The 23,119-nt window shown below is 32.3% G+C and overlaps 1 protein-coding gene across 12 annotated transcripts in view; it reads left to right on the plus strand.

Annotated features, from left to right (window-relative positions):
- LOC106459390 (transmembrane protein 98-like) overlaps positions 1-21,601 on the plus strand; it is a 25,001-nt gene extending 3,400 nt beyond the window's left edge. For 3 of the 12 annotated variants that reach the window (XM_013919007.2, XM_022385864.1, XM_022385867.1), the window contains exons 2-6: positions 4,103-4,349; positions 9,760-9,876; positions 10,841-11,047; positions 18,347-18,467; positions 20,088-21,601. In XM_013919007.2, coding sequence (XP_013774461.1) covers positions 4,204-4,349; positions 9,760-9,876; positions 10,841-11,047; positions 18,347-18,467; positions 20,088-20,249 — 753 coding nt within the window. In that variant the 5' untranslated portion in view covers positions 4,103-4,203 and the 3' untranslated portion in view covers positions 20,250-21,601. The other 9 variants (XM_022385873.1, XM_022385870.1, XM_022385871.1 and 6 more) reach the window with 7 other exon arrangements.
- Positions 21,602-23,119: the final 1,518 nt, after the last annotated feature.

The raw sequence follows: 23,119 nt of genomic DNA on the forward strand, positions 1-23,119 counted from the left end.
TTCAACCAGCTAAACTAATAGCCTTGTTAGCATTGCAGTAAGTATATCCTATCACTTCTCTTTCATCATCTGTATGATGATAAATAATGAATGGACTTGGTGGTGGGGAAAACCTCCGTCCAGAAAAGGAGAAATAGATGAACACATTTTCTGTTGTTTAAGTTCTCCTTAAATAAACTTTATGCAAGATCATTAAAAATCTACAACAGAATAGAGAAAACTACAGACCCATTTCAGGGTATACCTCGACCTGATTTCCCGATAGGATTATAGGAAGTGTAATTTAGAATAGGAAACAAGCAAGTGATTTTTGAAAGGGAATGAGGCAGCCTGGGGGAGCTTGAAATATCACCAATAAATTTACAGTATTTAAAGTTTTAAGGTGCTGATTACTAAATGGATTCCCCGCAACTTAGTATTTTTTGGGGTTTATGAGTAGATAGTTAATATCAAATGTGAAATAGAGTGACACAAATATAGTGGAAATTTGTGTATTCTTCTATAGATAAGGAATAAGTAACAAGAAACTTCAGCTTCCTTAAACAGGACTTGTGAACACTGTTATACGGCATGTCGCATCTTTTGGAAAGAGCTAATAAAGTGTGTTATGGCAATTTTTATATGTGTTAACTAGATGATGATCTTTAATATGTTATGTCTATTATTATTATTAGGACTACATTACACACAACTTGTAAATGTATCCAATATGCGATTATTACATTGCCTACATGTTTCAGTGATTTTGTTTTCATTTATATCAAAGGTTAATTCATATTGCATTAATTTATAGTTAGGAGTACAAAAGTGAGCAATTACTCAAAACAACTTACAGCATTCAAACGTGTATTGAATGCTCTTATTTAACCTTAGCCCTTCTATTTTCTCTTAGTCTTGTTTGTAAGTCCAATCACACAATAAGTTTTGAGCTTGTGCAGAAAGTATGACAAGTGTCCCTTGCACCTGCATCTACCTGAATACCTGATGTAAATGATTGAAGTAATGATTGTTTACCACTACATATGCATTTTAGATGTGTAATTATTTGTCTTTTAAATCACTTGAAATTTAACATTCAGACATTTTTCTAATTGCTTTTAATTGGTTTAATAAATATTAAATATATATAAATGTTTATTTCAGTATTTTATACTAAGACTGCTGTTATAACAAAAATAAATGAAAGTTCCATTACAATTACAAGTTTCACATAGCAATTCCATTCAAAATTTGTATGTGTAAAAGATTTATTATTATTATAATACAAGTTATTTTCCAACACTTTCAAAACCCATGCCCTACATTGTTACTCGAAATCAGTGTAAATTTTAACTGTAAGAAAAAGGTATTATAAACTGTTTTACTAGAAACTCCAATAACTTGTTTAGGCAAAATGTCTACTGTTTAAAACCATATGAAGTATTGTTTCTGTTAAGTGTGGACTTTCCAAATGGTTTTACAAGTGATCTTTGATCATAAATTCCAGTATTTTGTTTATAACAAAAGCTAAACTATTACTTCTAGATTCTCCATCAAACATGTTTTTTAAAAATAGTTTTATCAGATTTTTCCAGGGCCAAGCAACTTTAGAAAGATAGCAGTTTAAGCCTCTTTATTTAATTTTACTGTTCAATGTTTTTACAACAGGTCCAAAGATAAATATTAAAAGATAAATGTATTTGCTGCAGTTGCTTTTAGACAAACTTTCCTTGTCATTGCTAAGAAAAAAGTCTAAAATAGCATTTTCTGGTACAGGATTTTTAACATAGGACAATATTTTCCGCAAACGCCTGCACGTTTTCAGCTTCTGAAAAAACTGCTAATTTCTATAAGATTAGTCACCAGTAAGAACAATCCTTTAGTGACTACAGCATATAACAAACATACTTAGACATTTTTATCATATTCAAGAATCAACTGTGAGTGTTCTTTCTAGTGCGTGGGATCATTGAAACCTTGCATTTTTTAAGTGTGTGTCTGACTGTAAACAGTACATTTCATACTTGGTGACATGCCTGATATTTTGACCTATTTCAGTGAGTAGGTTTATGTTTTCCTGAATGAGTCTTTTTGACACACATATTTTAAGTATTAAACATGACTGCATTCATATTGCTTTTGATTAGTAAAAGGTCCATTAATATGGAATTTTACCAGATCTAAAACAAGATTAAAAATGTGTTTCTTGCTTTGGTTATCCCTGCTTCCATGGTTACTAACTGTGCTCCCATCCATGCTGATTGTGGCCAGATGCCTGACTGTTTCTGCATTTATTTGTGCTGTTTATGGCTCATTATTGTTAGTCTGCGAATAAAGAGAGTAAACAAAGGATAAGAGCATTTGTAGCATTATTTCTATTAGTGAAGAGTCATAAAATACCCACAAAGTTAATGTAATAATGTAACCCTTGAGAATCTCTGAACTATTCTTAACAATGTCAATATCCTTGTGACGTACCCATCCATGAAGTTCTGGGTTGAGCACAGCTAAATTACATATTTCTAATAGTCACATCTATCCAGGTTGCTTAAATCTCGGGAAACTTAAGAGGTGTTGTAAAATTGTAACAGGTAACTGTGGAAACAGTACAAACAAAATTCTTTTCCCTCAACTAAGCATAATTGTTTATCCTTAGCAATTCTTTCAAGATGAAGAACAATGTGTCAATGATATCCATCAAAATTTTCACTGTGTCCCCTTAATTTTGAAAGTTGTAATGAAAAATGTCATATCCATTAAACCCTAATACTGTGAGGTTAATAAGGATCATACTTTTTATTTATCTTGATTGTGGTTTGTATATAACATTAATTTGTGTCGGAAGTACTTGTTTACTGATATTTTGTCCTACTACATGTTATGGTGTATAGTATTAAGTTACTGTTGAATTTAATATTTTCAACCACATTTTAAAAAACCAATTTCTTTTGGACATTTTCAACAACCTTGGATAGCCTTTGCCTATTTGTACTGATAAGTTAATGATAGAGTAATACAGTGGTGCAATACTTGTGCTAACATCATGTTGTTCAGAAGGACATTTATGGGATTGTTTAAACATTTACAAAAACTCATTTCATATTTATAAATGTCAGCTCATGTGTTACTAAGGCAAATTATTATAAACAAATATATAGGTAGTAAATGAATTTGAGAATTAAATTCATTGTAAAAGCAAGCAAATAAAATATTCTGTTGCAACTTGTGTATGGTGCAAAGAGAGTCTTTATTTTGATTCCTGATGTAGACTAGAATGAAGCTGGACATGCAAGTAGATGAAGATGCTAAATATGAAGTGAAGGATAAAACAATGATACTGCTTATGTAGGTAACTAAATGGAGCCACTAGATGTGGGTGTGTTGATTAAAAGAAAAACAATTGGGTAGATATGCAGGTGTGTGTTTTTATTGTTATGTACACTCTACCTGTATATGACCTGCATTCATTAGGAAAGATATGCTTTTTAATTGCAAATTTACTCATAGTCTAATAAAGTCTAATTACACATCCATGCATATGTATTGGTTTTATTTTATTTCGTTTTCAGATGTTTCTGAACTGATACCTGCAGGAAATAGTTCATTTGTATATATGTAAGTGAAATAAAGCTTGTTCTGGATACTCTGAAATTTAGTAAGAGTTTTGACATGTACTGTAAGTGATTTGAGCCACAGTGGTAATGTATCTCAGGACAAGAAAATTAATCATGAAATGGAATACTTGTGTAAAGTTCATACCATTGGTCTAGTATCAGTTACCATATACAACATGACCTTTTAATCACATGATCATTATAAGTTTGTAATGATATTTATTTGTATGATTCAAAGATTTGTACTGAGATGTTTGATTGCAGTGTAGTACATGTATGTATGAAATATTTTTAATTTGGATTGAATTCTGAATTTCTGTATGTTTTCATTGATTTTTATGCATGCAATTTTCTAAAAATAATTTGTTTCCAATTTTTCACAAATTTCTGTTAAATGCCGTTTATTTTACTTGCAAGTCTATAAATATGTTATCTGTGATATCTGTTTAGTTATGGTGCTGTGTTTCAGCTTAAGTAAATTATAAATTGATTCATTATTTTATTTTTAGCTTTTTCTGATTTGCATGTAAAAAAAGCTGTACAGTGACGTACGGGCCAATTGTAGCAGTTTTGGATGTCCTGTGTTAACGGTTGAAGTACTGTAGTTTTAATGGCTGACATGGAAGCTGTAGTGGCAGTTGCCATTAGTGTACTTGCTGTAGTATTTTTGGGATCTTTGGTAGCATTGATTGTAATGTGTCGGCAGAAATATTGCCGCCAGTCAGATCTCCTATCTTCTCATTTTAATGACAATAGGTAAGAAACTAAAACTTAGTTGATTGAAAAAAGGACATTTTTCTTAAAAATAAAGATGGTCTCTGTACAGTAGGTCAGAGAGAGAGTGATGATAAAGTATTTTTCATTTAAATTGCTTATTTAGTATAAGTAATAAAATATTTCAGTTCATATATTCTGAAATAAATGCTGATTATGTGATAAAAACCATTACCTTTTCTCACATAAATAGCTCTTCTCATTCAGTGCTTCCCTCTATATGCAAACAAAATGTACGCATGCCACAACAAGCCTTTTACCTCGCCCTCCGTTGGAATTGACTGATTCCAATGCATCTCTCATGCAAATCATCATATGTCAATCCTCCACCAATAACAGTGTGACATACTCTCATGACGCATGTGACTCCCTCTAACTATCATTTTGAAGATGGAAGCACCGGTTTTGAGGGCAGGAAGTGTGAGCGGAGGTAAGTGCCTATCGGAAATACATTTTCATTATAGGAAAATTATAACTTCCGATATGGTACATTACCTCCGCTCAGATAATTAGCTAGAATCTCACATTGAATAGGTGAAGGGACCAATACAAGGGAAAGAAAGTATCCTGATGCACATGACTTCCTCTATTTACTTCTACTGAACTATCACTTCTTGTTTGGCAGTACTTGTGTTTCGACGTTTTTTCTTCAGATAATCTTCTCTGTTATATTGCCCACATGGCTTCTTTCTTTGGTGTCTGTTCCTCCCTTTTTCTTCCTTGGCTGCCGTCTTCTGTTCATGATCTTTGTCCTTCCACCTTTGGCAATTGGGTTCGACTCTTAATTCAGTTGGCTTCTTCTTCCTTATTGTCTTCCTCCCATACTTTGTTCCAAGTGTCTTCTCATCCAATTTGACACCTTATCTTTTCATCGGCGTTTCATCTTCAGTGTCCCTTGGAGGTACCTCTTTAAATTGAGCATGCGGACTACTCATGATACATTCATCTCTCACTATTTGCATCAGATCACGGTTTTCTTCTTCTTAAGGTTATCGTCTTCTGCCTGTAGCCATTCTTCAGAATTCAGTTATTTTTTTTTATCTTTTTCCTTTTCAGGAGCCTTTTTCCCTTTTATTATTGTTCATTGTTTGGATCCCACTCCGTGGCGAGTGGTGCCTGACCAGGTATTGTTTAACAGATCAAATCTGCATTATAAGGCCATGTCAACTTATGTATTATATTTCCATGGTCATACAGTGCACACTGTAGAGATGGTGGAGTGTGTGTTCCACAACATCACTTGTAGGTTTATCCTTGCAATGGAATTTTGATAAAACATTTGCCCATCCTGAACTGCACACACCCATGAACTACATGGGTATAGCAGAAGGAGATAGCTGCCATTCCTGTCATGCCATGTATTGAATAAATCGATATGGTCTGCTTTTAAAAATAGGGTTTTGTGATCACCCATTGTATTTTCTCAGGTGTTTTCATTCCTCCAGACTCTCTACCACATTATTCCCCCTTTTCTTCTAGTGGAGTTTGGGAATCGTTACCACTTTCCAGTTCCAAGCTGCTGGAGTGGTTGACCATGGATGCACCCTCCTGAATGGGTTAATGAAATACGAACAAAATATAGAAATGATTATAAAACCATTCATATGAGAGTAGGGTGGGGTGTTCTGCTGGTGTAGATGGTATGATATCCTCCAATATGAAACATAAAAACAAATGGGAGTGAGACATCAAAATTGTAGTTCACCCCCTTCAATTGGGATCCTTCATCCTATCCGCGTAGATGTCAGTTCCCAGTGGCTGGGTTTTGTATTTAGAGTAGAAACAATCAACATAAGTCCTCACATATGTATTACAGATGTCTATATTTCTTTCTCAATAATACTCCATCAGTGTTGTGGGTCATAGTGGAGGTAATTGTGGAATGTTATGGTTTTTTCCCTTCTGCTATCCCTCAATGCTTCTTATTCTGAAGATGTTAAAGCGCTTGGGGTGGTTCCAGTCAATTTCACTTTTGAGGAAGAGGGTTTACATTATGTAGACATCTTTTCGATTCTGGATGTCAGGTTCTCAGATCAATCTATTAATTTATCATATTCACATGTGCCCTGTTCTTGAGTCGGGGGGAGGTACTAGGTTCCCTCTGGTCTCAGGAACTTTAGGTGAAGTTGGTATGATCCTCTTTCCTACCCCCACATGGGTGTTGATTGGTCGGGTTTTGAATTATAGTTGACTTACCAATGGTATGATCCTCATCTTACCCCCTGCATGGATGTCTGTGCCCATTGGCATTGGTTTTGGATGTAGTTGACTTGCTGTATACGATCCATCGTGCCCTAGCCACTCTTCACCTAGGGGCACATCTTTTTAATTTTACCCACTTTTATAATTTCTGGGATAGAGATGCATAAATATTATATGGTTTGGCTCACTATCCGACATTAGTTCTCTCCCACCTGGATGTGCTTCTCTATTTTCCACCCATATGTGCAACATTGATCTATGATGGGCGAAGAGTATATCTAGTTCAGAAGTGGTGCGGTCCCCCATATCAGATCTTAGAATCTGACTGTATCCTCTTAGGGAGTGTCCTTCGGATGCTTTCGAAGGATACTTTCTTTCCCTTGCACTGGTCCCTTCACCTATTCAGTGTGAGATTCTAGCTAATTATGTGAGTGGAGGTAATGTACCATATCGGAAGTTATAATTTTCCTATACTGAAAATGTATTTCCGATAGATACTTACTTCCAAAACTCGAAGTGATAGTTAGAGGGAATCACATGCATCATGAGAGTATGTCACACTCTTATTGGTGGAGGGTTCACACATGATGATTTGCATGAGAGATGCATTGGAATCAGTTAATTCTAATGGAGGGGAGATAAAAGGCTTGTGGCATGTATAATTTTTTGCATATAGAGGGCAGCACTGAACAAGAAGAGCTATTTATGTGAGTGAAGGAAATACATTTTCAGTATAGGAAAATTATAACTTTTTGTATTGTTTCACTATACTTTTTTATATTTTTTACTTTTTTGAACCAGAATATAACAAAGTGGTTTGTTTATATTACTGTACAGCAGAAGTGGCCAATCCATGATACTCCTATCACTTATATTGCATATTACGGCACATAGTACAAACTTCTATGAAATTTCCATACGTACATGCAGTGTTATTAAAGTATGTGGTATATTTTAATTATTTTATTTTATGTGTAATGCATTTTGATTTGATTGTTTGAACCCCTACATTCCTATGAACTTTAGTTTGGAATGTTTCATTTGGTCAGTAACACCCTACTCAAAATTCAGAGCTTAAAGTTGGCACATCTGCTAGAAAGGTTAGCCACCCCTGTTATATAGTGTATTTGAATTTGCAGGCTGAAACCTGTAAAAACAAGTGAAATGTGTACTGTAAGTTGTCACATTTGTTTATGACTACACAATTTTTAAAGAAGAGGAAGTACTTTGTGCAAATTTGTAAGAAAACTATAGTAATACATCATTATAATAGTGCACATATGACTAGAGTTAAGAAAATATAAAAACCTAAACAGTTTCAACAGGCCTAGCTTGGTTTGTTTAAGCTACACTGTTATAACTTTCAAAATACATTTTTGTTTTGTTTTTATACTCAGACTTTTGCATATTTTAACCAGCTATGTTTCCAAATGCTTATCCTACTTATAATTTCATCAACATTTTTGAACTGTGTACAGAATACTTGTAAAAGTACAAGTTTTTTTTAAACTTTTATCATGTTCTTGGTTTGTTCTATCAGTTCTGTTTTTATATATATGTAGGTAGAATTCCAGTTTTTGTAATGAATCTATTAATTGTTTCATGTTATTGAATAGTTATTTGCCTTTCTGACCACACTTTACTGTATTTTCATTCATTTAACTGTAAAACAATTACTGACTTTTGTGATTTGATACTCCTAATGTTTAGCAGATTAGCTTGTACTGTTATGTGAGATTTTCACTTGGTGTCATGGTGAGTCATACCCTAGTGTTTGCTCTACTTTATCTTTTTCATGTTATCTCATAACCTGTTGGTTTCACATAGCAATATACATACTCCTCACTGGATACTGACTACTAGGTGTAATTATAATTTGTACGTTTTGTCTTTTCCATTCATTCTTGAGAACATAAAGGATTAATTTATGCCTTGAAGTAGAATATAATCCTGCAATATTTTGTGTACATGTACTGGATATAAGATCAGAGTGTGACCAGATTCAGAAAGGTTAGTGTTCACATTTCTGATGTCCTTTGTAGAAGGTAAATGTATCAGATCTAATTATCATAGAATTCAGAAAATATTTCTCCCTGTTGAATTTCTGATGTTAGTTGTACAAAATACCAGATAAAAATGTTATCAGGTTCAGAAAAATTTGTAATCTCCTTGTTGAATCAGCTTGATGAACTGTGATACTGTGTGGCTGTTGTTAATTTTATGTTAAAGCTTTTCCTTGTTATAGTTTTTTAAAATTAAAATTTTTTTTTCTCAGAATATTTATACTGTAAAAATGAGTTTGTCTTGAAATGAGGTCATTGACATTTATTTCATTTTACTCACTGTATTCTACATTTTGTTTTCATATGTTTTTGACAACTGAATGTTAAATGGAGCTTCTTATCACATTCCATCAAAAACTGTCAGCTATTTTTATAACTTCACATGCTATACACGGCTGTAGGATTAACAGCTATCTGTGAAACTTGCCAACACTTTTTATGGTGGTCCTGGAATTAATTACCTTTTCATTTAAGCTTTATCACATTGTGATGGAGTCAAATTCAAATTTTCTGAAAATGCTTCTATATAGGATGGAGCTACAAATTGTGTCATTCATTTTGGTATTCCACCACTTATTCCTCCATGGAAGTTCACAATGCTGTTGGAAAACCATTCTCTGGGTTAATACAGATCTTCAAAGTCTTCTGTGAAATTTAATTCATGTACTTCTTTGTGTATCTTCAGCAGTTAACCATAGACAAACTCTAGAGTAGTTCTTAATAAAAAAAAAGAAAGCACATTTTATTGTTGTAAGATGTTTTCACAACTAATGGTCTTAAAGGTAAATCAAAAAATTTTTTTTGACATGATGCAATTAAGCAAACCATTGATGGAAATGCATATCCTGCTTTGCACATGTACTTTTCTGTTTAACAGATTTTAAATATGTTTGTTTCTGGGCTACAACCTTTCCAATTCAACTTTATTTTAAACATTTTGTGAAGTACACTTAAAAATGTAATCTTCTATCTGATGAAGTGAAGAATTGGTATAAAGTATTGTAAACCAAATTCAGTGAAGCTGTTGTAAAAGAGGTTTCCAAGTTCTGTAGTAACAAAAGTTGGCATTGTACTGTTTAGTAAAAAACAGATATTCTTGGTAATGTTTGGTCTGTGTTACTGATTAGGCCAGATATTCACCTTATCAATACGGATAATTCCACAAATGTGGACCTTGATGATGTTCGTCTTCACCCCAACATTGAAAGAATCATTGCTGATGAACAGTGGGTTGATGATGCAACGTGAGTCACACATTTCTTTTGTAGAAAATTTGAATTGTGAATTTTGAAATAGAAAGATTTAACATGACAGTTTTAAGACAGCCTGTACATGATTGTATAGCTTGTGAAATCAGATGAATGTCCAATCTAGTCATGGTAATTTCATTAGTAGTTGAAGAAAATAACTTATTTCTTTGTGTTGAGTTCAATTTTTTTCATTATTTTGTAAATTGATAGTAACTGTATTAAAATTTAAACTTTTGGGCTAAACTGAAATGTCTGTTCTTTTTTCTCTCTCTCATTTATTAATAAAAGACACAATTTCTTATAATGGCCTGAAAAACTATATCAGAGAATTTTCAAGGTTTTCTTTATAAACTTCAGGATTCACTGACTCACTAACCAGCCTTTTGGTCATTCAGTATGAAAAGAGGCTTAACCTTCTGTGACTGTTCTCTGAAACTGAGAACAACTGTGAAAAGTACACTTGTAATAAGATTTAAATATTTAGCATATTAGGTATAAAAATGAAAATGTAAATTATTGTTCTGTCACATTTAAGAAAAAAATAGTTGCCAATGATACAATAAACATATAGACATATTTAAATTTCTCACGTTGTCAACTGATAGGATAACTGAGTTAGTGTTAACTGTAGCAGAAATTACTTCACATTAAGAAATTGACTGAAAGTAGTTTCAGGATATAAATGCCAAGAAATTAATCATTTCTTTAATTTTGTTGTATTTTATCAAATTTAAATTAATATTTCCTGTTGTGCTTACTGTAGCTGTTGCTAGTTTTTTATGCTCAAGCAAATGTCTGTCATTTTTTTGCATTTTTTATTTTATAAGCATTCATTACATTCAGTCTTTCATATTAAAGACTGTCATTCAACTATACTTGTGCAATGTAGATGTGCAGTGAGAAAGTACATACATTGTCTGTTTCTGTTTTACATCTGTTAACTTTGTTTTGTTTTTAGTGGAATTGTCCCACATTGTCTAGCCATTCTCAAAAAGTGCCACAATTTAACTGAAAGACTTGTTGCCATGACAATGAGCAGTGTGTCTCACCAATCACAAAAGAAGTTATGGGAGATTATTGAAGTTGCCAAAATGATCAGTCCCAGGGTTGATGATGTTGTGAGGTCAATGTATCCACCATTAGATGCCAGGCTATTAGAAGCCAGGTAGGGAATGACAACAGTGTAGTCTTCAGAAAAAAAGATATTATTTACATGAAAAGTTAACTTAAGAGTCTTTTCTTATACTTGTAAATAAAACAAAAAAACAGCCTATAGCATAGCGAGGCCCATCCTAAGATGTGGTACAGAGTCCACATGATCTGTAGAGCCATAAGAAAAAATTTCTTTAGCTTTGAAAGGAATTCATGCTTGTCTTGTTTCAAAAATTATTAAATTGTGTTAGCATTTATTTCTTAATCTACTAATGACAGAACTTTGCTATTTTCAGAATGGATTCTAAAGTCTCTCTGCTAATTTTAGTGATGTTATGTCATTTCTTTTTATAGCACAAAGTTACACAGAGTTCTTCAGGTTACTTTTTTTGTTGGAAAGATTTAGCAAACAATATATAAAACTTAGCAGGTTACTATTATAAAATAATCTAGCATGCATATATATATATATATATAAAACTTGGCAAGTTACTTCTGTAAAAAGATGTAGTGTGCCAATATAGAGATTTTGAGAGGTTGCTTCTGTAGAAAAGATCTAGCAAGCAAATAAACAGAAATGGACAGGTTATTTCTATTAAAAGATGTAACATGCAAATGTACAGAACTTGGCAGGTAACTTCTGTTGAAAAAAATGTAGCAGACAAATATACAGAACTTGGCAGGTTATTTCTATCGAAAAGAGGTAACATGCAAATATATAGAATTTTACAGTTTACTTATATAGAAAATATGTAGCAGACAAATATACAGAACTTGGCAGGTTATTACTATAGAAAATATGTAACATGCAAATATACAAAACTTAGTAGGTTACTTCTATAGAAAACATGTAACATGCAACTAACTTGGAAGGTTATTCTGTAGAAAAAGCCAACTCAAAGCCAAAATTACCTTGCCATACATCCATAAAATAGGTGAAAAGTTCAAAATGTTATGCCAAAGTTTGTCATAAAAGCTTATTTCAAATCTATAAGAACCTTCCAAAACTCCATAATGAAAGTGAAACAATTCATCAACAAGTTAAAACAAAAAGAACTAATCTACCAAATACTGTTTTCATACAGAAATATATACACTGGAGAAACAGATTGAAACCATAAAACAAAGACTAAAAGAACATAAGTGCAAAACTAGCGTAACATGTGTGGAAAAATCATTGTTGGCAGAACATAATTACCAAACAGGTCATATCATAAATTGGGTATAACAACAAACTATAAACATGGCTCATCATTGGAAAATCAGGAAAATTAAAGTATCTCTATATCAAAGCAAAGTATATCAACTTCTGCTCATCTGAGACCATGGCTTTGACATCAGCAACTTTTAAACAACCTCTCTCATCAAACTACCCAGAATGAATGACAGTTTCATACAATTCACTTCCAGGTACAGTACTCACATTGAGAAACAGGTATGCAGGAAGAAAATATATTACAGGACCTCACTAACCAACATAAAAATGCTACAAAGTTAAGAACTTTAGCATGAAGAATACCCCTGTATAGAAGTTAAAATGTCATTCCATTTCTAGAAGCATCTGCAGTTCATTGAAGCCAAAACTACTTTTGCAAGTTAGTTTCTTAACCACGTGAACCCTGGCACTCTCTTAAAGGTAGTATATACCCTTTACATAGTGTTATCTACATTTTGACCTTTTAATCAGAAAAATGTTTTCATACTGTGCTTTTTATAGGAAAATATATTGAAATAGGTACAAAGGCATGTTGTGTAACATTGCCACTGTGGCTAATTTGTTTATTGAAAAAATAAAGAAATACAAACAAAATGTCTTATATTCCTGATAACTTCTATAGACATGACTGAATGCTTCTGAAAATGGGTCCAGACTTTGATGGGATGTTAAGAATTAGTCTGAACTAAGGAAAACTCTGAAAATTAATTCAAGGTCAAATTATGTTACTAATAGTATGCCCTAAGTAGGACGTATAATACAGTGACTTGTTAATGGTTATTTAATAAAAACCAAACCTCTTATCAACTTTACCTTAGTACCACTATAGATACATTAATAATGCATATTTATGCCAATTGTGAAGTCTATAGCATCAATGGATCTGAAGCTATTAGTTAAAAACCATTATGAGAATGTCAATTTTCAGAATTTGAGAAGAATCTGTTTGCAAATTTGGTGCAAAATTGTCACTTTAAGGGGTGAAACTGTGAAACTTGCACCCTTAATATGTTAGTTGGTGTTAATAAAGCTCCTGGAGCATAAGTTTCACCTTATTGTCTTTCTTGGGCTCCTCAAATCTATTTTTGACAATTCTTCTTATCTGTCACTGTTTTACTCAATTCATGGAAGCTTTATTTTGTGCTTCAGATAACCTCTTCTTGTCTGCATCAGTAAAGCATTTTGTTGGTGAAACTTCTTTCGCTGATGTTAAGCAGCTCAAGTACCTTCTTCCTTGACTACATTCCATCATTGAAAGTACTGACAGCATCAGCAGCAGCCCATTTTATATGTTTTGCACTGAAAAAGGTGTCTTTTGGACAGTGATTCCATATAACATGGTTTAGGGACTCATTAACATTCTGATTGAGGCATTCTAAGAATTTTGTCAGGAGCTCATCACTAGATAACCTTTCATGGATAGTCTTGATGGCTTTCATTACATTCTCTGGCATTGAAGGTTTGTGTGAATATTCTGAACCAATGGCCTTAGCTTTTTGGATTTTACACCAAGGACCTTCACCAGTAGGGCACAAGTAATGCTGAGGCTTAATGTCGATTGATATTTTATGGTACCAAGTTGCCTAAATGGCATTCTACATTCCTTCCACATCACCTTTGTTTGAGCATATAGCTTTCCCATCCTAGTTCTGGAGACTATCAATAACCTTATCAGTGAATTTGCCAGCACCCCCTATTCCCTTGCCATTACTGAGCTTTTTACCTTCCATACCTTTTTTCAGATTGTTCCTAGCCTTTTCTTAACATATCCTACACACACTTTTTTTTATCTACAATTCTGTCACCATATGGTATTGACTCCTTCACTGTGTGGAAGAATTTAATGTTGCAAATGAGGATGTATTTTGTGTATTTGAGGCCTCTTTTCTTCTCAGATCTTTGAAATATCCTCACCATACCACCAGTTCCTTTGAAGGTGTGGAACTGTCATAGTTTGCTAAGCAAACTCTACAATGTTCCTCTTACTCCTTTGCTGTCCTGTTTTTGTTTGAAGAGCACGAATGGCAGTACCTACTCAGTGGATCATAGTCTATGACTTCCCCAGGTTCATTTGAAACAACAGTGACAACACCATGTAAGGAAGAGTAGCCCCATTTCTGCTGGTTACCATCACACATCAAAGATGTTTCAGTAACTTTCCCATCCTTTTGCAAATCTTCAGGAGCTTTTTTCATGCTTTCAGAGGCATTGAGAACAGATGTGAAATGCTTGTCCGAAGGCTTCTGTGTTTCTGGTGGGTTCATGCTCATAATACCACAAAACAATTCTCTGGCAGTTCTACCTTTCCCAATATATGACATAGCATACACAGATTACTTGTTAGTACCAATGAGTTATTTCCTAATTGTTTACTTGTATGCCAAACTTTCTCATTATGACAATTCATTCCTTTGGACACAAATTTTAGAGTAGCAGAAAGTCCACTTCTATTGGTAATTTCTAAGCTCAACTTTTCCTCACATGAGCAGTGTCAAAATTCACTCATTACTTCTGACAGAATGTCCATATTAAAAACATATTACCACTTTGGATACAATCTTTCTGTTATCTCTTTTTCTTTTTTTTTGGTAGTGTCCCTTCAGAAGCATACAAATGTCTAAACTTTCTCTTAGAAAGACTGCCCCATGGAAACTTGCTCAGTCACACAACTGGTACCTGCACTATGAGTACCAACAACTTGTGGCAATTCAAGTGTTTCACTTGTACTGTTACTAAGCTTACCACTCTTCACTTCACTCAATTGTTTGTTTGTAGTGAATCTGTTATAATGAAGCTTCTTTGATTTGTGAGGACCATGCTTTCATTCAATCCTCAAATATTCAGGATTTACCACAGTAATAAACACTTTTGGTGGCAAGTTATACTACAGGAATCAGAAAAAGCACTTTCTTTGTTTAACACATAGAATTTGAACTTTATGATTGACTCATCAATGGACGATTATTGACACAGTCCGTAACTTCCAAGGGAGTTTGAAAGGATGCAGCATCTTGATAATCAAAGGGAATTACAAAGAAATTGGCTGAAAAAATGTGATATTTTTTATATTTAAAGGGTATGTGTTAGCTTAAATTCCTTTCTGTGCATGTCACAAAGTGTTACTGAGCTACATTCAAAATTTAATTAAATCACTTTAATATTAATTTATTTTAATGAAACTATTACTATCAGGTACATTATAGTTCAAAATTTATGTTATCTGAGTTTTTATTCCTTTATTTCAAAAGAAACATTGAAAGCAATAATGAAATCTGTTTTGTGTCACATGAAGCACGAAAAGGTTGGTGAAGTATAGCTTAAAGCATAAGGGGGTAATCATGTACATGTAAGTCTAGATGAAAATGAAGTTTACTTAACCTTTTGACATATATGTTTTAAAGTCCTTTCACTGAATGCAGTTGAAACAAGAAACAAATTTTGTCAACCCCTGACAGGTGCCATGCCCATTTTCTATAGTTAATGTTGAATATTACAAGTTACGTGTACTTTCAACAGGTATGTGTTTATAGTCATTAGAAAGAGCTCATTTTACACTATAATCCAATAATGGTTATTTTGAATTGGCACCAAGTTGTCGTCATTGGGTACTGCAACTACTTGTACTATTGTTGGCTGCTTTGTTCATGATAGCACTTCAGTTGTTTCATACTTAAGTATGTTATTGTTAGTGTAACAGTTAAATTGTATTAAGGTTTTACTTTTATATTTTAGTGAAATGGTAAAGACTTGAAATGAACCAAAAAACATATTTTAAGACTATTCTATGAAGGTAAGTATATATTTACATTTCTTAATTTCATTGCATTGTACATTGATGATAATAGCTAGAGTTAGTGACATAGTAGAGAAAGTGTAAAATAAAATATAAACATTTACCTTAAAAAACTTTTGACATTCATTTAGGAGGTTCTAAAAATTATGCAAATGAAATGTGAATACTGTAAGATGATAATAGAGTATTTTTATGCTCAACATGAAAATTGCCTTGCAGTTGAACTATTCAGAATCTGAGTGCAAATAATTAGATTAATAAATTTTTATTAGAACTAGTAGAAAAAATAAAATGCTATATTTTTTGGAAACTTCATACTTTTAGGAAAGTTCTTGTCAAATTTCAAACAATTTCATCCACTAGTTTTATTTTGGAATGAAATATAATGATATCAACATTAGGTCCTTACAATATAAGGACCTGGTAGCAATTGGGTTAAAAGAGGTGTAGTATGCAAATCTGCAGAACCTAGAAGATTACTCTTCTGGAGAATGTTTAGCATGCAAACATACTGAATGTGGTAGGTTATTCAGCAGAAAAAACAGAATAAACTAAAATTATTTTACCATACATCTCTTAATTCAGTGAGAAACTAAAAAAATTATGACAATGATGTCAGCTACCCCTAGAAAACCTCATTTACTAAACTACACAGACTTAATTATGACATCACACAACACACTTCCAGATACACCTACTCGCACAAAACAATAAGTATACAGAAAGCAACTCTATCACAGGGCCTTGCTCCAAGAAAAAGACACTATGCATTTAACAGTTTTGACTTTGACCTGAAGAATGCTTCAATATAGAAGCTGAAATGTCATCCCACACTAAAAACTGGTAGGAGCAGACCACTAAAGTTAAAACGCTACCTTGGCAGGTTTACTTCTTTAGAAAAGGTGTGGCATGCTAGTATTCAGAACTTGACAAGTTACATCTGCTGTAGGAAAATATATAGCATGCAGGTTACTTCTGTAAATGAGATATAGCATGCAAATATTCAGAAGTTGGCAGATTACTTTGTTAAAAAAAATGTAGCATGCAAATATACAGAACTTGACAGGTTTCTTCTGTAGAAAAGAGGTAGCATGCCAGTATACAGAACTTGACAGATTACTTCTGATGTAGGAAAATATTTAGCATGGACATTACAGAATTTGCCAGATTACTTATTGTATTGTAAAATATATATCTTATAAACAAACAAAGTTCTAAGCAGTATGTTATATTTTCCTATTATCAACAGTTTTTCCAGTTGTCAATAAATTATCTGATAAAGTATAAATTTCCTTTGACATTTACTAATACTTTTATCCTGCTGTTTATAATATATTTTCAGAGGCTGTTTGGGATGTTTCTTCAGCAAACTTTTCTGGATTTCTTTTGTTTTCTTTAGTATGAACTGGAAACAATGAATATTAATGTTTTGCATAACATAGGTTACTGTTTTTTTTTTTCATGTGTATGTGACCATTAACTTAGCCATGATTTTCAGAAGAATTGCTTATTATGTGTATGATATCTTTTTTTAATACATTATTGTGTTATATAAACACTTGAGACATTATAGTGTCTTAACAATGGGATCATAGTACAGGTCAGAGCATTACAAGCTCAATTCACCTGAGAATGATATATTGACTTTTACACGTTAAATGCATTTATAATATGTACAGCAACTTATTGTTATAATCAAGTGTCTTATTGCCTTGTTCTATTAAAGTTTAAAGTATTATAATCCATTTGTAGGAGCAAGTATCCCTACTAAAAACAACTAATACGATATTTAAGAAAGTAAAGTGTAAGTTACCTATATCACAAAACCTTCAAAAATGTAAAAGCATTAGACTAGGAAGGTGACTAGGTCTTTTTATGTTTTTTGTTGTTTTTTTTCACAAAAAATAATAAACACATTTATTATTACATTTGTAGTTGTATCTTTGAAGTTTATAACTTTTGAAGTTTTGAAGTTTAAAGTTTATAATTTTTATAAAATTAAAAAAGTTCTTATACTACAAAACTTAATTTCCCTTAAAATGAATAAATAAAATAATTTTTCAACATGAACTCTTTTTTCATAAGTTTTGATAAAATAATGTATTTAAGATTATATCTAGTGAACAATTGTAAGAAATAAAAACTTTTAAAAAGTAGAAAGTTTGTATACGAACCACTAAATATTGCTTTAAAAATACATCTGAAATTAAAAATCATAATATGTGTTATAGTTAAATGTGTACTGACAAAGTAATACAGTTCATAAAAGTTTTTAATTAGTCATGTGAAATACCACATTATAGATGCAGTTCTTTGCTGCTCTCTGTATCCCACCTTGCTTTGATGATGAGATTTGCATGTCATATTTCAAAATCTCCACACTGGATTGATGAAGCTCTAGCAGACATGGAAGAGCACCTCCAAGTAAGCAAGTCTGTAATTTGCATATCAGTGTTTTATTGACTTCAAAAAATACCTATTAAGTATGTAATTCTACATCTACAGTATCTTATTGTCAATGGAAAGCATCTTCAAGTAACTTTACAATTTTCATATCAATGAAAGATTATCAATAAATTATTAGTTCTTTCTTTTATATATAATTGTTTCAAGTGGGTAACTCTGTAATTTTTATATTAGTACTTAGTTTTCATGGTAGGTTTTTTGTTGTTTTTTTTAGATAATTCTGCAATTTGGATGTAAATTTTTCATTGGTGTGAAATATCAATAAATTAGTAGCTCTATCATTTGTATCAGGGTTTCATAAACATGTAAAAGCTTCTTAATTTATTACCATGGAAGAACATCTCCAACTAACTATGGTTTTTATGTTAACCTTTTCTTGAACAGAGGGGTTTCACTGATAACCCCTTGCCTTTTTTCCCTTCTTGCAGTGGATTTATTTGTTTCTGGATATTAATAAAGGCTACCAGTGCTAGCCATCCTAATTGTGAACTGATAGGCTAGAAGAAGGTAGCTGGTCATAAAAAATTTATCACCATTTATGGGGCTACCCAAATAAAAAAAGTGGGATTTGACCATTAGTCACATAACGCCCCCACAGTCCCAAAGTGCAGAGCCATAATTTGTTACTGTTTTTGTTGCAGTGGGGTGTGAATCATCGACCATCAGATCCACAGTCTGATATGCTAACCACTTAAAAAATAAATATTTAACTAAATTGCATAAAAATTAGTACAAACATACTAAATGGTGTCTAGGTTCTGCTTTAAAAAATTAATATAATTTGATTTACTATTTCTATCATATTTTACATGGTTCACAGACTCGGGAAAACTCCTGGAATTTCTTGTATTTGGGTGTTATATGATAAAGTCCTGGAACTTAAAAGAAAAAAAAAACTTGATTTTTGCCTGGTAAATCTACACCAAGGAAAGGTTTTGGAGTACTTCCTGACCTCTCATTAGACCCTCCTTGTGATATATTGACTAAATTTTTTTTCCAATATTAGATGAAGTATTTCAAATGTTGGGCATCTGAAGATTAGCAGATACTATTCAAGTTTGGTAAAGATATTTGAAGTAAAATGATGAAATGACTTCAGTCAGTATTTCATTTTGTATTTCTAACAATGTATTATTATTATAATAGTTTTGAAATATAGTTTCACCTTTTTTTCTCATAATCAAAAATCCTGTTCTTCAAAGGGTTATTTTAAAAAACATTTTTAACACCTTGGGGGTTGTTTAGTTAATTTCAATTTGTTTGTTTTTTCATGTACAATTTACATTTAAGTGCAATTTATCACAAACGTATTTTAATTTAGTTCAGTTTAATTGTTTTTATTATGTAGTAGTAATTATATTGATCTTTAATTAAAACCTGTTTTTGTGGATTACAATTGTTATTGATTAAGTTTTGTATAACATTTTCCTTGTTTGTAGTTAATGCACCAAACAAGAAAATGTTAGGGTTTATGGATATTGTAAAATCTCAGCAAGAAACTTGTTGAAAGGAAATATAACTTATCAATACAGAATTAAAGAACCAAAGTTGAGAGTAATAGGAAGCACTTCCTTCCAGGTCCTAAGAGATGCAGGATATGCGGACGACACTGAAGCTCAACTAATGAATGGTAACATCCACACTGGTCAGTCTGGAAACACCAATATTGCGTGTTCAGAAGAAGCATCAATTTCACTACAGAGTCATCTTCCAAAACCTTCCACTACAGAACCAGTTTAAATATTTAACATTACCAAGAAAACTGTCATGTTTGGTTTTCATGTCTCTCTTTTGATCAGGAAGCTGCTTCTGTAGTGCTTAGTTAAGCTAGGGAAACTGAATAAGATTATAAAACTTTGTTTCTTAAAATGTAATACAGATGGATTATTTTTTTATTCTTCCACTACAGTTGAACTCAATTTGAAACCTCATTATTCTTAAGACTAAGCTCCTCAGTATATACATCCAAAGAGGCATTGTTATTGTTGAAACCAAAAACTAGTTAATAAACTCCTCAAACCTGTTAGAAAGAAAGTAATTTGAGCATTGTCATATATGTATCAGTATAAAATTTGTTGTTCCACTGCTCATTAATTGTGACCCTAGTAGTTTTCCTGGTTATTGATTTAATGTGAATAGTTGTAAAATATACAGAAAAGTTGATTGGGTTACATAGGAGCTAAAGATTATTCTGTGGTACTACACTGAAATTTCAAAGACATAAAGGTTTTATGGTAGTTTACCTATGAATTATGTCATTGGAAAGTGAACCAAAAAAGTATACTGAGAATTATAATTGGTCAGAGTGCTATTGTCATAAGGCCTTAAGTGTGGCATGTTAGCAGGTTCTTTAAACATTCAGCAGTGGTGGCTAGTAAGTGGTGTAGCCTATATTACATCCTAGAAATTATAGTTTTTATATGAATCTAGATGCACTGTTCAGTCACCCCTTTTTTCTCTCTGTCTCTAAAACACACAATGTTTTTAAATATTGCCCCCCACAAATTCCTACTCCACCAATATCCATTGATAATGATATTCTATCATATTCATGTAGTTCAGGCATTTGCATGAAACAGCTAAACATCTAGCTGAAAACATTATATCACAATTGAGTTTTTATTTTTATAATATCATAATTTTTCATTTATGTAAGAGTTTACAAATGCTTATTCAGATTACATTACCACTGACTACATTGTTAATTGTGTGATTCCTTCATTCAAACAGTGACCGTTATGGTGACTGATATTTTATTAGTAGTCTTGGTTTTATTTGTGAAAGGTTAAATTATCTTATTACACTTTTGTTCTTTTTACATACGTACTGGTAACTTTTAGACTGTTTGTTTTAAATCATGAATATGTTAAACTAGTTTTTAATATTTATCATTCTTCAAAATATTTCAGATAAGTGTTACAATTATGTTATAAAAAGTATGGTATACAGCTTTAGCATCTGACAGAGGTCATTCTTACATTGAAGAAAGAATGTAATGTTAGCTTTATAATCTGTCAGAGATCAGAGCTACAGATAAACCAGAAGACTTGTACAGTTCCAACAAATATCAAATGTCATTATCACACTACAGAGAAAGTATGATGTATAGCTTGGACAACTGAAAATTCACATTATACTACAGAAAAATTATTATATGTAGCTACTGTTAGAGGTCACTAGCATATTACAGAAGAAAATTGTGATATACAGTTCCAACAATTGCTTTGGTCAGTTTCACAATTACTGTACAGAGGATATTAAGCAGTGTCTGCCCAACACATAGATTGATATAAAGCTTAAAAACATGCAACTCAGTATCACACCACAAAGCAAGTATACAGCTCAAGAAACTAGAAATCATTATTACAGTATAGGGAAAGTATGAAACAATTATATGTTCTTTATTAAACAATATGCTTATTTGTGAAATTCTGTATATCTGATATGTAGACTTCTTACAAAATGTAACTATGCTTGTGATACGCATGTCCTGGCAACATGGCAAATACATTACTTAAGAAAGCAGCATCTATAACTCATCTGTAGAGAGGTCTCTCGTCATTAAGTTTTAGTAGAATTTATTATACATTTCTCTATACCTAGTGCTTGAAGTAGGGAAAAGAGGAAGCGGAATGGTATGTGAAAGTTTTGAAGCTGAGCACTATATTTCATGTTTTTCATGTATATTTATTTATTTATTATTATAAAATAACAAAAATGTAAAAATTAGAAACTTGTTAGGTTAGATCAGGTAAGATAATGAATAATAATAATATTAATCTCATATGTTAAGTAATTTGATATGGTAACTTGAGCTGCACGTTTGTCGAGTGATTTACAACTTGGGAGGAGGGATTATTCCTTAAACATGGTTCAAAGGGTAATAACATAAAGTATAAAGAGGTGTATACCATTATTAGTTAGTATGGAAATATGAAAACTTTGTGGTTACAAACTCAATCATACTGACGGAGCCCATAGTGACAGGTTTCATTCACTTCATCCATGTTCGTTCTTGCTTTGCTCTTAAACATCATTTTAAGAGAAGAAAAAAGTTTCTCCAGTCCAATGCCATTGTAAATATTTATTGTATAATCTATTGAACCTTTCTCTTCTGAGAAGCTTAGTCTGCTAAAAGCTAGCGGGATAGATTTGGGCTCTCCGGATGGCATCCCACCCCACTTCAAGCACTGTGTATACCATAAAATGAAGGTTTTCATTAGTAGGCACTGTATCATCATGTAAAAAAAGGTAAAGTATGTAAGATGACAACAGAAAAACTTTTGTGACATTCACATTCCAAGAGACAGGACAATGTCAGAAAATACTGCAATCCTCATTCAGCTAATGGTGGAAACTCATACACTTTTCATTTGCTATATTATTCATCTTAAACATTCATGAGGTCTCAATCTCTTTTTATAAACTAGTTTCATAAATAAGATTTCATCTCTTAGTTTTTGCCTGTCGATTTTTAGCATCATTGGTGGACTGTGGTATTCATTTCAAGTTTATTTATATATATAAAGTAAAATATATTTTATTATTATTATTACTTGTGTATTTAAAGATTTCTGTGCATCTTTTTGGGGACTTCAGTATACATCTTT

Source organism: Limulus polyphemus, unplaced genomic scaffold (assembly GCF_000517525.1).
Source record: "Limulus polyphemus unplaced genomic scaffold, Limulus_polyphemus-2.1.2 Scaffold600, whole genome shotgun sequence".
Taxonomy (NCBI): domain Eukaryota; kingdom Metazoa; phylum Arthropoda; class Merostomata; order Xiphosura; family Limulidae; genus Limulus; species Limulus polyphemus.